The 15,890-nt window shown below is 54.3% G+C and overlaps 1 protein-coding gene across 2 annotated transcripts in view; it reads left to right on the top strand.

The window, feature by feature from the left end:
* The window catches only part of ZNF423 (zinc finger protein 423), a 325,192-nt gene extending 309,320 nt beyond the window's left edge, over positions 1-15,872 (top strand). For both annotated transcript variants that reach the window (XM_077751410.1, XM_077751409.1), the window contains one exon: positions 15,445-15,872. In XM_077751410.1, the coding sequence (XP_077607536.1) occupies positions 15,445-15,474 (30 nt within the window). In that variant the 3' untranslated portion in view covers positions 15,475-15,872. The remainder of the gene's footprint in view (positions 1-15,444) is intronic.
* The last annotated feature ends 18 nt before the right edge of the window (positions 15,873-15,890 follow it).

A 15,890-nucleotide genomic window follows, 5' to 3' on the forward strand; every position in this document is an offset into this window, starting at 1 on the left:
TTTTTTGTCCGCTGTGATACATCAAATACTGGAGCATCTTGTATTCTGTGAGTCTTGAATAAAATATAGCATTGACAGGAGGGACGGTGGAAGTTAGGGAGGACATAAGGTGCTGAAACTGTCTGGGACAGGGTTTGGCGTTCCCAGCGGGATGCAGGAGGGTGCCGTCTCCTTCCCTTCCATCAGGTGCTCCAGAATGATGGAGAAGGACCCACCAGTCTCCCGTCATGTGAAGGGGAGGAGATACACACAAGGAAAAGTTATTATCATAGTAACAGTGACCATTTTTATAGTGTGAAGGGTGAAAACTTCACAGCCCATGGCCAGGGACATGAGAGTCTTTAAACGGTGGTCTAAGTTTGAAAATGGAGATTTCCTGTAATGACAGCAGCTAACATATAAGTAGTGCTTATTAAGTATCAGACAGTGTTCTTAGCACTTTTAAGCACTAAATATTCAATTCTTGTAATGCCTCTGTTATTAAAATAAAGAAACTGAGGCACAGAGAGACTCACAAAGTCCCCAGGCCACAGAGCTGGTCAGTGCTGGAGCCAGGCCACTGGCCCCAGATACTGTCCTCTCTACCACCACACTAAATGGCTAGAGTTCTTGATTTTTTCTACAAATCAGACCTGGTAAGCCCTGGACCATAGTTCTGTGTGGCAGCAATCAGCTACCCCCTTTAGACAAAAGGATGTGCTCCCTGTGTCACAACCCTCTGGTCGCTCACCCTCTGGGCTCTGAGTCTGGGGCCTCTGCTGCAACACATCACACTCTGCAAATGTTATTTCATTGGAGCCTCAACAGCCTGGGGCCACCAGAAGTGCCCTTTACTCTTGCCATTTTGCAGACTTGATAGCTGAGGCTGGGAAAGGAGAATATGCAGGGAGAAGGGGGGCCCAGGGGGAAATGGGAGGTGTATTGCACCTGTATGGTTGGTGCGTTTGAGCAGGGGAGGCAAGTGTGGCTCAGGGACTGGTCCCCACCTGAAGCCAGACCTCAATGCACATCCAACAGCTGCATCCCTGACCCGGGGCACCACCTTGGTCTCTCGCATCCCTGCTCCTGAAGGTGCCACATCAAAAATGTGTGGTCATCCATGCTTTCGAGTTGACAGTGATGGCAGAACCTCATGGCTAGTATTCATTATGTATGTATATCATTTTACATGTTGTAAAAACTTTTGCATGTGTTATCTAATTTGGAGCTCATAACAAGTCTGTGAGGTAGGTATTATTCATCCCACTTTCCTGGCAAGGAAATAGGAATTTAGAGAAGTGAAGTGACTTGCCTATGGTCACATATGTAGTAATTGACTAAAGTAGGATTTGGACTTAAAAGCCCATTGTCTTCCCACCAACCCGTCCACCCTCCTACCTACTTCTGTATTCATGCTCTCTTCTTTCTCCTACTACTCATCCATCTGCCATCCTCATCTACTCATCTATACATCCATCTGTCCATCCATTCCTCATCCACCCTTCCATTCATCTATCCATCCATCCATCCATCCACTAGCCAACCAGTCATCTTCTCTCCATCATCCAGCCAACCGTCCATCCATCCATCCATCCACCAGTCAACTATCCATCTTCTCTCCATCCATCCATCATTTAACCATCCATCCATCCATCATTTAACCATCCATCCATCCATCCATCCATCTATCTATTCATTCAGCCAATCAACAAGCCAGCTAGCTATACATCCATTAGTATTGAGTGCTAAGAAAGTGCCAGGAACTATACTGCTTTCATGACACCTTCCTGATATACTCTGAATTCCATGTTTACCTACTACCTGCACTTCCCTCCACCCAAATGGACTTAACACACACACACACACACACACACACACACACACACCTCTGGTGAATTGAGAGGGATGGGACAGATTGGGGATACAGATGATTCTTAGTTTGCCTCATGGAAACCAGTGAGTTCTGTCTAGTAGTGGGAGGGAAAGTATAAGGCAGACCCACTTGATCATGGTGGGGCAGTGATGATGTGCCCACAGTTTGGTTGGAAACTGAGTGTAGACAAGGGCAGATGAGGCATTGCAGGCTGGGCCACCATCTTTGTCGGCCCCATCAAGGGGACGAGCTCCTGAGCAGTGGGCAGCCCCTGCCATTCTGGTTAGCAGGGGTCACATCTGCCCTTTCCTTTGTGCCAGGCTGTACTTTTCCAAACGGGCAAAGGTATACACCCACGTGTTTCCACAAGAACCATGGCAATCATTAAATATAATCGGTCTCAGCTGCAGTTTTGATCGCTGGGGCATGCCTACAATTCATCACAGCAAATTAGGTCCACCTTCAGAATTGCTGGCCCTGCAGCCTGGGGGGTCTGTCAGCGAGGGCCCTGTGGGCTCCGGAAGTCATTTTGGGGGGTGATAGGCCATGTTTTCAGAGGGGGCCCTCCGAGTACCCACCAGAACAGCTCTCTATCCACAGGGGTTAATTTTCTAGAAATTTCAATGACGCAGGAAAGTTTCCTGTTTAGCAAAAATTTGGAGGAAAGTAGAAATGGACATGATCAAAGTCTTAAAATATCATTTATAAAACCTACAAGCACTAACTTAGTTTAGGGACCTGGACATATGTGTTCTGTATAATTAGTGACCGTGTGACCTAGATTTTCCAGGACAGCTTTGATTTCAAGTATTCCATCCCAGTCATTGGCTATTTGTCCTGATTTTTGGCTTGTGAAATATGGCTATATCTAGAGCTGGGTTTTCCCATCAAGTTTAAAATTTTTTAACGTTTATTTATTTTTGAGAAACAGAGACAAGGCATAAGTGAGGGAGGGGGAAAGAGAGAGGGAGACACAGAATCTGAAGCAGGCTCCAGGCTCTGAGCTGTCAGCACAGAGCCCAATGCAGGGCTCGAGCTCATGAACCGTGAGCCCATGACCTGAGCTGAAGTTGGAGACTTAACCAACTGAGCCACCCAGGTGCCTGTCTCATCAAATTTTAATGAATAAAAATTACAAGCTGTAAAGGCCTGGAAAGATTTTGGAAAAATTGAAGGGAACAATGCTCTCCTACTTTTTTTTTTTTTTCCCAACATGGCAAAATATTTCATGCCGATAGATATGCCTCACGCTGACATTCCTATCTCCCCAGCCAGGGAAGCAGGGAAAACGTGGGCACTTCCGTCCAGCAAGGTTCGAAAGCTGTCAAAGCCCCTGTCCTATTGACCAGGTTTCTGGGTAGCCCTTTCTGCCACAGGCCTCATCCCTTGTGCTTGGGGGAAAGGCCCCCAAGGCCCCCTGAGGTCCTGTGTTCTTCCATGGCCTGGCCCTGGACACAGGGCCACTGACAATAACCTAGACTCAGTCACCACAGGGGAAGAGAAGATCTGGCGTCCAATGCCGGCCGGTGCTTGGCAGGTGACGTGCCCCCTGGATGCTACTGCAACTCTCCCCCACCCCCCAGCCATCCAGCCGAGCCCTCCACAGGCTACTACAGTCTGCAACCTCCAGCTTCCCGCCCCCGAGCCCGAGGTACGAGGGCAACAGCTCAGGAACAGCCCTGGGCTCCTTGGCTGTGTGTGTGTGTGTCGAATGGGACCTCTCTCCTCCCCACCTGCTCACCTAGCCTGTAGGTAGTAAAAGCAGTTGTTGTTGTTTTCTTTAATTGTGGTAAAATACACATAACGTACAATTTACGACCTTGACCATTTCAGAGTCAACACTTTGGGGGCACTGAGTCCATTCGCTTTCTTGTGCAGCCATCTCCACCATCCAGGAAACTTCTCTGCAGCGCTGAAAGTCGCTCCCCACTGAACACTTACCTCCACCCCCTCCCCCTCAGCTCCTGGAAACCACGAGTCTCCTTTCTGTCTCTGTGGATTTGACTACTCCAGGAACCTCGCAGAAGTGGAATTACACAGTATTAGTGCTCCTGTGACTGCCTGCACTTAGCATAATGTCTTCAAAGGATCCCTCCGCTTTTAAGAAAAAAGCGTCACATGCCCTGGGCAGGGCGGGGCAGGGGATGCGGAGGAGCGGGCAGCACTGCTTCTTCTGGTCTCCCTGACCCTGTCAGTGGAGGCTGTGCTCCGCCACCGTTGCTTGCTGGCTGTCATGTCAGAAACGGTCACCGAGTTTTTAGCAAGTGCAGGCTCTGAGCCGACGTGGGGAAACGGCAGAGAACTGAGATGGGGTCCCTGCCTGCCGCCTCGGCCTGGTGGAGGCATTACCTTGGCAGGGAAAAAGGCAGGTCTGCAGGCCTGAGGAAGGTGCCGGAAGGACGGCCCCTCGTTGAGTGGGCGGAAGGCCTTTGTGAGGAGGGGCCTGGAAGGGCCGGATGGGGAGGGGCCTGAGAAACGGGGAGCAGGCTGGGCAGCGGGAATGGTCACTAGAGGCTGAGAAGGCGCTGACCCACCTGGGGGGCTGGAAGGAGGTCTTGGGGCCCCCAGCAGGGCTGTCGGGACGGCGGCCCGGGGTCCTGGTTTCTAGGTGCGTTTGGAACCCGCTGGGAGGTTAAGCAGGGAGTTCTCCATCCCTGCCCCTTGCGGAGAGATTGAAGCTTTGCCTCTCATGGGCACTTTGCTTTACTTTCTCAGTTTCCATTGCCAGGAAGAGGGAGCCCTGGAGGGGACCTGGGTCATCAGCAGGTGGGGCTTCCAGAGGGTCCTAGTGGCGGTGTGAGTGTGGACAGGCTAGCTGCCCACTGAGGGGAGACGAAATGCCAAGTGTGATGACCCTTCAACCCCTTTGTGGCGCGTTCTCAGTGTAATGTCTATGTGTGTGTGCCTGTGAGTGTGTGTGTACACTTGTGTGCTGGGGATTGTGGAGTGTATGTGCATGTGTGTGTATATGTGTGCATGAAGCATATATAGGAGTCTGTGTATGTGGATGTAGTTGTGGGGTATCTGTGGGTGTGTATATGTGCCTGTGCATGTGATTGTGGGGTATCTGTGAGTGAGTCTGTACATGGGATATTCGTGAATGTGTGCATGTGTGTAATTGTGAATTTTCCACGAGTGCGTGTATATACGTGTGTAAGTCATTGTGGGGTATCTGTGAGCGTGTGCATGGGATAGCTATGAGTGTGTGTATGTGTGTGCGTGTGATTGTGGGGTGTCTGTGAGTGTGAGTGCATGCGTGTGACTGTGGGGGGCGGTCTGTGCAGTGAGTGTGTGTGTCTGTTTGGAGGTGGGTGTGGGAAGTAGGAGGAGCTCTGTGTACCATGTTGCCCTCACAAGCACCCCAAGGGGCAGTCACCCCACAATGCCTGAGACACAGTCGGTGGGTGATGGGTGGGAGGATCCCTAAGTTCTTTAGGAGAAAGGAAGGTACAAGGGGATGATTTTCTAGACTCTTCAGTGGATGGATAGGACCCACTTGGTCTGACCTCTCCATGTGGTTGAGTGGGGGCTCCCTGGTCCCTCTGTCTGAGATGGCCATTTCCGAGCTCCTATGTAGCTAGGAGGAAGGTGACCTCCCTGCTTTGCTGGCGCCTGGCACGCCAGGAACATTCAGCTGCATAGGGGGACACACCCAGAGGCAGCGGTATCCAGGACATGCTGTAACTTCTGGCTTCCACCCAACTTCGTCTTCTCCTCTCCTTCCTCTTCTTCAGAATGTAACGATGTGAGGACCCCCACCCCTGTTCCCTGGGATGAGGATCCTAAACGGCGGTCCCTCTGATGTCACTGCCCCTGCCTCCACCCCTGTCCTGGGCATCAGGACATCAGCCCAGTCGGTGTGCTAGATGTTTGGGGCATCCTGAGGTCCTCACGGAACATGAGAGGCCTCAAGCTAGCAGCCTGTGGGCAGATTCAACCTGCAAACATTTTTTGATTGGCCTGCATAGTGCTTTAAACGTTATACATATATTTTAAATGTATTTTTCAGTTTTTGTTATAAAACTAGACTGAGGGTGCATGGGGGGCTCAGTCTATTAAGCATCCCTCTCTTGGTTTCAGCTGAGGTCATGAACTCACAGCTTGTGAGTTCGAGCCCCACGTTGGGCTCTGCGCTGACAGCTCGGAACCTGCTTGGGATTCTCTCTCTCCCTCTCTCTCTGCCCCCTCCCTCACCCGTGCTCTCTCTGTCTCTCGAAATAAATGAATAAACTTAAAAATGAACTAGCCTGGATCTGAGGAGGACTACCCCTTTCCAAGAAGCCATGAGCTCTCGGGATGACACAGTCCCTGCCATGCCTCACTGCCTTGCACCTGGCCTGGGCCACGCTCGCTTGCAGGGTGGACTGGACAGCACTGGGCGCCGGAGCTGGAGGCCTGTGTCCAGGCCCCGCTGCACTCAGTCGGAGGAGCCCCGCTCCCCACAGCTGGGTCTGCTGGATCTCAGCCGCTCTTTTTCAGTACATCTACATCTGCTGGGAGTTTGGTGCCCGCACTGATAGGACGCTTCTGTCTACCCAAAGTGTTCTGTGTGTGCTCTTTGATCCACAGATGCATTTTGAGGTGGGGAGAAAATCCCACTCTGGCCTTGGGAACCTCTCCACCCAGTGCCATTCTAATGGCGTTTCAGGGACTCTGGGTGATTTCTCCTCAGGCTCCGAGGTGGTGTGCACACCTAATTCCTGCCCTGTCCCATCAGGCTGCAATCATATCTTTTAGGAGTCTGACTCATCAGGTTCCTTGAAGGCATATTTTATTTTATTTTTTTATTTTGAGAGCGTGTGTAGGAAAAGGGTGGTGGGGTGGCAGAGAGAGAAGCCCAAGAAGGTTCTACGCTGTCAGCACAGAGCCTGATGCAGGGCTCCATCTCTCAAACTCTGAGATCATGACCTGAGCCAAGATCAAGAGTCAGACACTTAGCTGACCGAGTCACCCAGGCGTCCCTGAAGGCATGTTTTAATTCGTATTTGAGATGACCTGCACCCCAGGGGCCTGGTTCTAAGCAGTTACTTGGCTGATGTGGTTGGAATGGACTTCCAGGTGACACGGGAGGTTGACAGGCCGGTGCAGTGTTCCCACCAGGAAGGAGCCAAGGTCCAGAGACGGATTTATGGTCACTTAGCATGGCACTGCCAGGACCCTTGATTCTCACTCCTTAGTCCCAAGTGTGCTAAGGACCCCAACCCGAAGGGGCCCAGCCTCAGGGGACCCCTCCTCCCTTTGGAGACATAGCAACACTGGCGGCAGCCAAATTAATGCAGGACTCCAGGCCAGGTGGCTTCTGTAAGATGGGGCACATCTCTAAGCACCCCTGATGTGACAGCGGCCACAGAGCTCCCGCTTCTTCACACAGCCATGGCCTGCAGTCACCCGGTTGCCGGCCGCAACGCCGTGCGCGCAGAAAGCACTGTGTTCTGAAGTGTGCTTCCCCCGGCTCTCCGGTCCCTCCAGACGGGGACATTATTAGTGTCCCTGTTTTGTTGGGTGACTCCGAATGGGAGCCTGTTTACGGCCCGGGCTCCTAATAGAAGGCTGCCGTTTCCCTCCTTATCATCTATCCTCTGGTGGGTTTTATTTCCAAAGCACAGCAGTACAGAACCTGCCCCTTTGGGAGTTCACTGGGCTTTTCTTTCTTTTTTTTTTTTTCACAACAATTTTTTCTCTCCATTTTCACTGGAGGGAAGATGTTTTCCCACTTCATGGAAGGGCTGTTGGCTAGGCCACCTGCCGGGCTCTTTTGTGTCCTGGGTGCTACAGGGCACTGGCGAGAGGGGCACTGGAGAGGACCACCCGCCTCCTCCCCCCCGGGGCTCCGGAAGCCCAGTGGCCACACCTCCAACAAAAGCAATCAGGTGACTTTTAGGGCCCTGAATCTGCTCCTGTTCTTGGTTCTGCAAGAAAGCGGCAAATCCCCCTCAAAGCCAACTGCGCTGCTCCCTCAGAGCTGGAATCTCCCTGCAGGCCAGGAGTTCCGGATGAATTGAGGCTCTCACCCGAGAGACAGACTTCCCCGGCTAAGCGGGTGCGACGCTCACTTCCTGCTGCTCCAGAGTGGCAGACGACAGCCTGTCTGGCTGTCTGGGAGACAGGACTGGGAAAGCCTCGCACGCACCCCCGAGCACGGGGGAGCTTGCTTTTGCCTCAGAGGACATTCCAGGGCTTTGTCCCAGGCCAGTAGGTCCCTAGCCTCACCCAGGACCCTGACGCCAAGGAGGAGTGTCACTTTGTATGGCAAACCTTGCCCCGCTGTCTGGGTAAATGCCGGCTCCCTGGGTGGGGGCCCCTGGGAGGGGGACGCAGGGTGCACGCACGTCATAGCCTGCTCCCCCCCCCCGGGGATTCGGCTGCATCACCGGGCAGGCATTTAGAGGGAACCTTGGCCATCACTCACTCCTAATTTTAATGACGTGCATTAGCTAAATTGTGTTCTGAGTATTCATTCAGTGCTGTTTATGGCGTGCTCTCGAGTGCGCTTACCGTTTGTCAGAAGTGCAAACTAGCGAACATACGAGCCTTTAAGACAGGCCATCTGTTCGTCTTAGACCTTTGGACGATTGTCAAACGCTTCTAAAAATAAGTGCTCACTAGCAGAGAGGGGCTGCCCAGGTGATGCACAGCAGAGAGGAAGCAGGGCTGCCTGCGTCTGCACCCTCCCCAAAGGGAAAGGTATAACTCAAGTGCTGGGGGGGAGGGGGAACCCGGGAAGGGAGCAGAGGGAGGCTGGGAGCACGAAGGCCCCGCTGGTACCCCTTTTCAGCTGGAGGTGTGAGCTTCTCCGTGTTCCGTCCCTTTCATGTAACTCCACAGCTCAAATACCTTCAATGGCTCCCCATGGCCCAGATTTAAGGGCGAGCTGCCTCGTCTCGCATCACGGAGCCTCATCAATAAGGCCCCCACCTTCCTTTCCAGGCTTGTCTCCATGGCACATGCCCTGTGCTTCTGCCAAGCTGAATTATTCATTGTTCCCTCAGCATATGCTGTGCTTTCCACATTTCACAAGCAGAACGGCACCGTGGGTAAGAGCGTGCTCTACACACAGACTGCATGGGTGCAGATCTGGCACGGCCATCATCAGCTGCAGGACCTCGATGCTCTGTTTCTGTGCCTCAGTTTTCTCATCTGTAAAATAGGGATAATAGTTGTATTTAACTTCCAGCATTGTTGTGAGGTTTAAATGAGTGAATATAACCAAGGGTTGAGAATAGTGCCTGGCACACAGTGAGCAGATGATAAGTGTTAGCTGTGATCATTATCAGTTTTATTGGAACCTCTGTACCACTCTCAGGGGGATCATTCTCCTTGGGAAGCTGTGCTCATGTGCACATGTGCATGTACGTACACACACACACACACACACACACACACACACACAGTGCAAACCCTAATCAGGCTGTCCTCAAATGGGCAGCTGGAAGGCCAGTTTCTTCCTCAAACACCTGCCAGTCAGAAGCCTTCTCTCCCTAGTCTGTTTTTGCAAAATCTAACCCCGTCATTTGGCCATGAGCTTGTGAATGGCCAGGATGCACCTTATCCTCTCTCTATCTTATGCCCACTACATGGCACAGGGCCAGGCTCTGTGTTTGTTAAATGAGCAAACATCAGAACCTCACTTAGCTGGAACACGGTTGCAATGTTAGCCTGAAGCGTCTACCTTTTCCCCTGGAAACAGAGGGAACATCTTCCCATGGTTAAGGCAGGTTTTTGGACCAGCCTCATGAGAGCCACCATGGCTGCCACCTGCCTGGGAGTGGCCTAGCAATGGGTAGTGGGGAGAAGGGGCACCGCCACAGCCTCTTTCCCAACCTAGAATCAGAGGGAGGGGATGTGGGATCAAGGCAAAGCCAGGTGGGTTCTGCAGGTGAGGGAGGTGGGAAGCTCTGGGTGTTAGGGGGCTAAGTGTTCCTACACCCATGATCTGCTACAGGGATGTGAGGGCCAAGCCCTGGGACCAGTCCTTCTCTGGTAGCCCTTGAGAGTGAGGGTCTGTCTGTCTGGCTCCCCCACCCCCACAGAACTGTGAGCTCCTCAAGAGAGAGGGCCGGAGCTTCAACTCGGTGTGCCAGTGCCCAGCTGGGGTCTGGACACGCGGGGAGTCCGTGGACAGCTGTGGAAGAAATGAGTAAATGACTGGGTGAATGAATGGATGAGTGCATACCTCCCTCCCCCGCAGAGTCTTCCTGAGCCTCTCCTCCTCCCCCTATAGCCCACTCTGCCCCCAGGGGGAGGGAGAGCAATGAGTCGTGGGTACTGAGGCTATAGCCAGGGGGCTTATGGGGAGGAGACAGTACCCTTAGCAGACTCCTGCTGCTGCCGAGACAGGAGCATCCCCCACTCTGACATCTCCGGCGCCCTTGGAGGAGGAACTGGGAGAGGCACAGTTGTTCAGGTCCTCAAACTCCAGGTGGCCCACACTGCAAGCTCTGAAACCTTTGGTGCCAAGGGGGTACAAGGATCCAAGGAAAGAACACACAGCCCTTCCTTCCCAGAGCTCCCTGTCTGCTCAGGAAGACTCTCATGCACGCCATTTATGGAGCACTTTCTCTTGGCCAGGCCCGGGAGGAGTGCGTGCACATTAATTTCCAGAGTCCTCAGGACCGCCTGGGAAGAGGGCTCTGTTATTACTGCCCCTCCACCTAGCCCAAGGGTCAAGGACCTTGCTCAAGGCTGCATGGCTATCAAGTGCAGTGTCAGAATTCAAACCCAGGACTCAGCCTGTGTCAGCCCCCTAAGGCTTACTGCCTGCCTTGTGATCACCCAGGGCAGTGGTGACCAAGAACACGGCACTTGCTGAGGGCCAGGAGTGGTACCAGGACTTTACATTTTGTCCTCAAAGTAGGTGGAGCAGAGGAATTGCAGCTAATAATGCAGTCCAGAGGGACCCGTGCAGAGGAGCCCTCTCCAGCCTGTGCGTGCACCTTGGGGTGTGCAGAGAAGTCCCTTGTTGCTTCACAGGCACTATTGTTCAGGCCAGCAGGTAGCCAGTGCCTTTGGTCTGCCCTGCTGGACACTGTTGGGGGTGGGTGCCATAAGGAGACCAAGCAGGGTCCCAGATAAAGGGACAGAAAGTAGAGCCAAGACCTCGAGAAGAAACCCCTGCTACAGACTAGGGAGGGACACACTGCGTCCGTGTGTGTGTGTGTGTGTGTGTGTGTGTGTGTGTGTGTGTATGAGTGTGATTGCTGGGAGGCAGTGTGGGCCAGGGACGCCTCCTGGTTTTGGGGAGACTGGATCGGGACCTCTGACCGGCACACATTCAGCTGTGTGTCAGTGCTTTGGGAAGGAAGGTCCAGCAACAGGCTCTGTGCTCCTAGCAGGCTCCTCTGTGCCCAGCACACACCCTGGCTTGGGCTCTACATCGGGATCATTTGGTTGCCGAATGCCCAGCAACTAGCAGGGTGGCTGTCGCCCAGCAGATTCAGTGAAGGGTTGTTACATGAACGAATGGCCATGTAAATGAAGGCAAAGTGTAACAAGGGGTTCCTTGGCCTGAGTGTTCTGCTGACAACTTGCAGAGAGCGAGGCCTCCGCAGGACCCCAGACACCGCGGCGACAGCACCTTACAGCCCGCCACCCCCTCACCCATCAGGACCTTAAGTGCCTGGGGCAGGTGGCCCAGTGTGCCAGGCACAGGCACCCAAAACAGGTCCGAGCAGAAGCCTCTCTCCTTGAGAGCCGTGTGCACTCTGCTGAGTGAATGCATCTCAGCCGCCAACCAGTGCCCCTGTCCCCTCTCTCCCTCTCTGTGCCCTCCCCCGTTTTATTTTTCTCACCTGCTTCTCGGCCCACACCTGCGTCTCCCTGGCAAGCAGAGAGGCCCTTGTGGATGCCAGGCCTCCCCTCTGGGCGCCTTCCAGTCCTTCCTGGCTCCCACCCCCACCCCACCCCCAGCCTTTATGGTGCTGGGAAGTGTTTATCTGCAGGGTTGGTAGTATCTTTAAAAAACGATTTTCTTCCTTCTCTGAAGGGGCTAAATATAGCACAGGCATAAATAGAGAAATAGACATTAAGCCAAATGCCCTTGTGAGAGCCATGCCGGGTGGAAGGGGCTCTTTAGGATGGCTTGATGAAGTCCCCCACACCTCGAGCCACAGCAGCTAGCCACGGGGAAGGAGCTGCTGGTTTTCGGTTTATTCACCTGTGCCGATCAGTGGTGACTCTGCCAGGAGCCGCTCAGCGCACAGGTGTGGTGGGTGATTGGTGAGTCCTGGTGACGGGCCCCCACCACCCCCTCTGCCCTTCCAGAGACTGTGCCCTCAGGCTGTGAAGGGGCCCATGCCCTCCCCGGCCAAGCACCTGGCCTCCTCAGCACCTCCACCACACACACCCTTATTGGGTGGCATGAACCGTTCTCCCTTGCTGAGCTGCCATCTGCACCATTAATCCCGCACAAACGTTTGGGTGTCTGTGTGTCTTGAACACCCCCCTCCCCCGAGCAAGCTCCTTGAGATGGGTAGGCCCAGCTGGAGTCTTCCCCTACCCTGCACTGTGCCCGGCCTAGAGCAGAGCATCCAGCAGGTACTTAATAATGCAGTGCCGCGTGAATTCTGGTGCCCAGCCCCCTTGGGGCATCATTTTTCAACATTTCCATCTGCTATGACATCCTGGGCTTTTGTTCTTACAGAACTTCGGAGAAGGAAGTTTTACCCTTCTGTCTCAGAACTCTTCTTTGAGGAAGTTCTTTCTTGAGTCTAACCAAAGAACTACCTGCTACTGCTCCTTAAGAGAAAAGGCCCACTGTGGTTTTCATCTGACAAGTGGCATTTATTCTCTTATTTTCCTGACCAGTGGTCCTAAGCGTAGGCTCCTGCCTCCTGGATTTCCGTGCCAGCAGCCAGGACCACGTGTGTTATACTGGCCCTGTTCTCCGCCCTGTTCTTGCTTCCTGGCAAAAGGCTGTTTCATTATCTAGAGATCTCTGGACACGCCCCTCTCCCCATAGTGGTGGGTGGTCCTTGAGGATTTCGTAGAGATCAAACGTCATGTCTGGTTTTCTGCCGCTTAGGGAACAAAGTCCACATTCAGGGGCCTTCAGGGTCTAAATGCTTCCCAGTCCCCCTTGTGGCCTCTGTGCTGGGATCGTCCCACTGGTGCCTGCACTTCCCAGGCTTATTCTAGCCTCCACACCTTCGTGCAGTGCTGTGTCTTCCACTCAGAATGCCCTCTCCCCTTCCCACGTATCATCGTCCTACCCGTACACTTAGCCGTTTATTTATCCTTCCATTGATTCATTAAAAAATATTTACTTAGTGTCTACTTTGTGCCAGGGACCATAATTTGAGGACAGAGAAAGATCCTCCTAACCCCCCTCCCCCTCTTCCTCCCCATCCCCCATAAATAAAGAAGGACGTGGCCACACCCAGGTAGCCTGGGAACGTGGCACTGTTAATTGACTGGCTGTTGGCAGGGTGGCAGAGTGAGACCCCCAGTCGTTCCTGGGCAGCTGTGCCTGCCATGTCACCACTGGGCACTGCGCGCCCAGCCCTGGGCCAAGCACTGTGGGGCTGAGAGAGGAGGTGATGCCTTCCTGTCTGCAGCTCAGCAGAGGAGGCTAGGCCTGCACTTGGGAGGCACACAGATACGTGGGAGGTGGTTCGGAAGTGCCTGGAGGGGCTCCAGGGAGGGATGGCAAGTGATCGGGTGACCTCAAGCATGGTTTGGTTGGGAGGAGAGAGAGGAGGTAAGAAGTGAATCAGCAGAGGCTTGGAAGCCAGGAGGATGCTTTGCTGTAGGGTGGGTTTGGCTCCCTGCAGGACTGGCTGCCTGTTCGTGCACAAGTGCAGGGAGAGGTGCCTGGGCTGGAGGGTGGGCGTTCCCATGGAAACCGCCGCATCCCATCTGTGGCCTCAGACAACCTGCCTTGTGCCTCTGGGTCCGTGGCACCCCCACCGAGGTGCCAGGCCACGCTGGCAGAGTCTGTTCTCATGCCTGGTGTGGACTGTGGATGATCTGTGGACTGGGATGCCCGTGAGTTGTGGGGTGCTGGGAAGCCTGCCTTCCCGCCCAGGGCCCTGGCTTTCCTGGATTCCAGTTGCCTGGATCAACCCTGCCTGATTCCAAGCTGGATGACCTTGAACCAGTAATTAAGCCTCTCTGAGGCTCATCCGTCCTACCTTGTAAGGCTATTGTGAGGATTGAAAGAAACGTACCTCTAACAGCACAGAGCACGTGTGCTTGCCAAGCTCCAGCCATGTGGCCTGTACCCAGGAGCCCAAGGAAAGGGGACAGCAGTGGTTGGCGCTCTGTGCTGCGGGCATCAGCAGGCATCTGCTGTGTGCGGACAGGGCACTGCCCCACCCTGGCGGTGAGCTTGCCGCGGGGGTTGGTGACATCATCACCAAGGCAGCAGCAGTGCCGATTGTGGGAAGGGGCTGCCACGGGGGCTCAGGGCCAGGGAGCGGGGAAGGGGGGCTCCAGACCCCCCCGGCAAAGCTTGCGGGCATCCGACATCCTCTGGTGGCCCTCAAGGCTCAGACCCGGAGCCCTGGAGAGAGACACAGCACCGCGTCTGACCTCTGGTGGTCATCGACAGAGCTGCAGGCCGGCGGCTCCCAGCCCCAGAGGAGTCAACTGCGCCGGTCCGGGTGCCCAGCTATTGGGGAGACAGGGTCACCTCTGAGACCTTGCTCCTCATGACTGGAAGTCCAGCACAGCCCCCCAGGCACGGGCTCCTCTGCCCTGGGTGTATATTGCGTCCTTTCTCCAGGTCGCATGAGGTTGGACACTACCTGAGGCTTTGATGAGATGTGTCTGGATTTAAAACAGGGACCACAATGAAAAGAAAATCACTCTCAGAGGCCAAATCCCACCCCCCGGCCCCAGGCCAGTGGCTCCTCTGAAAACATCAACACCGCTGGCCTGCTCGGGCTGGCATCCGGGAAGAAATGCCACGGGCTATGGTGAGAGGGAAGCGTTTGGCCAGAGGGTCCCACCTGGACCCCGGACGCCCAGGCGCTCCCGGGCAAACCGCACACTCTCCTGGCCGCAGCGCCGGCACGTGACCCGGCTGGCGGGCCGCGCCTCCAGGGCCCTCCCGCTGGGTGACCTGGCCTCGGCCGCAGGTGCCGCCGCCGCCCACTGCCTCGGCACGTCTGTGCCACTCGGGTGATTCTTGGCCGGAGAGCCGCGTGGCACATCTGCTGCTCCCTCCGCGAGGCTCGGAGCAGCTCCCGGGAAGGAGGGACGGGGGGGGCGGGGGGGGGGGCTGGGGGNCTCGTCAGAGCCACCGGGAGCCGGAGAGGTGAGCAAGGGAGGCGTTCGTTCCTGCCGCCCCCTCCCGGCGCGTCCCCTCGCCCTCCGGATAGCCAGCCCCGGTGGTTAAGACCTGAACGGTCTTTAAAAAAACAATTTATAGAGAGCCCAGGTTGGCAGCAACAGGAGCTCATCCCCGAGCCCCCCGATCAATGTGGCGTCTTGGCAGCCGTGTCCCCTGAGCACTTTTTTCCTTGTTGCATTTTGTTTTGTAATAATCGAGACGCTTTTCTGTGGCTCCCGGCGTCAATGCACCGAGTGGGAGGGGACGGGCCTGCTCTCCATTCTTCTACCCTCATGCGTGTCTCCTTTCTTCGCCTTTGCAGAACCACACGATGAGCCAGCACGCACAGTGAGGGACCGCTCGACAGGACGCCTCTCCGCAGAAGGCTTGCCGGAGACGCCGTGGGGAGGGCCATTTGAACATTACATCCAATCAAAGTGTCATTTGCAACCCAGATGTAAAACTCTAATGATTTGGCCATGAGGCGCTGCTATTATAAGCAGCTGGAAATGAATATTAATGGCAGAGATTAAAAGTATTCCATGCTCAGTATTTTTTATTGTCCTGCTACAGCTAGTGTGCTTTTAGAGTTTCCGCCGAAAACTACATTTCTAGAGTTAGAGAAACCCGCTTTTTGAGGCTATTGTCCTTTGTTCCTTCATGTATTATATTGATAGTTTTTAAAAAAGGATTAGTGTGATTTTTTTTCCTTTGCTTCTTTTTTTTCTTTCTTGTTTTTCTTTCCTCCCCCCCCCCCCCTCCGCTCTC

This window comes from Crocuta crocuta, unplaced genomic scaffold, assembly GCF_008692635.1.
Source record: "Crocuta crocuta isolate KB4526 unplaced genomic scaffold, BGI_CrCroc_1.0 scaffold124, whole genome shotgun sequence".
Lineage (NCBI taxonomy): Eukaryota > Metazoa > Chordata > Mammalia > Carnivora > Hyaenidae > Crocuta > Crocuta crocuta.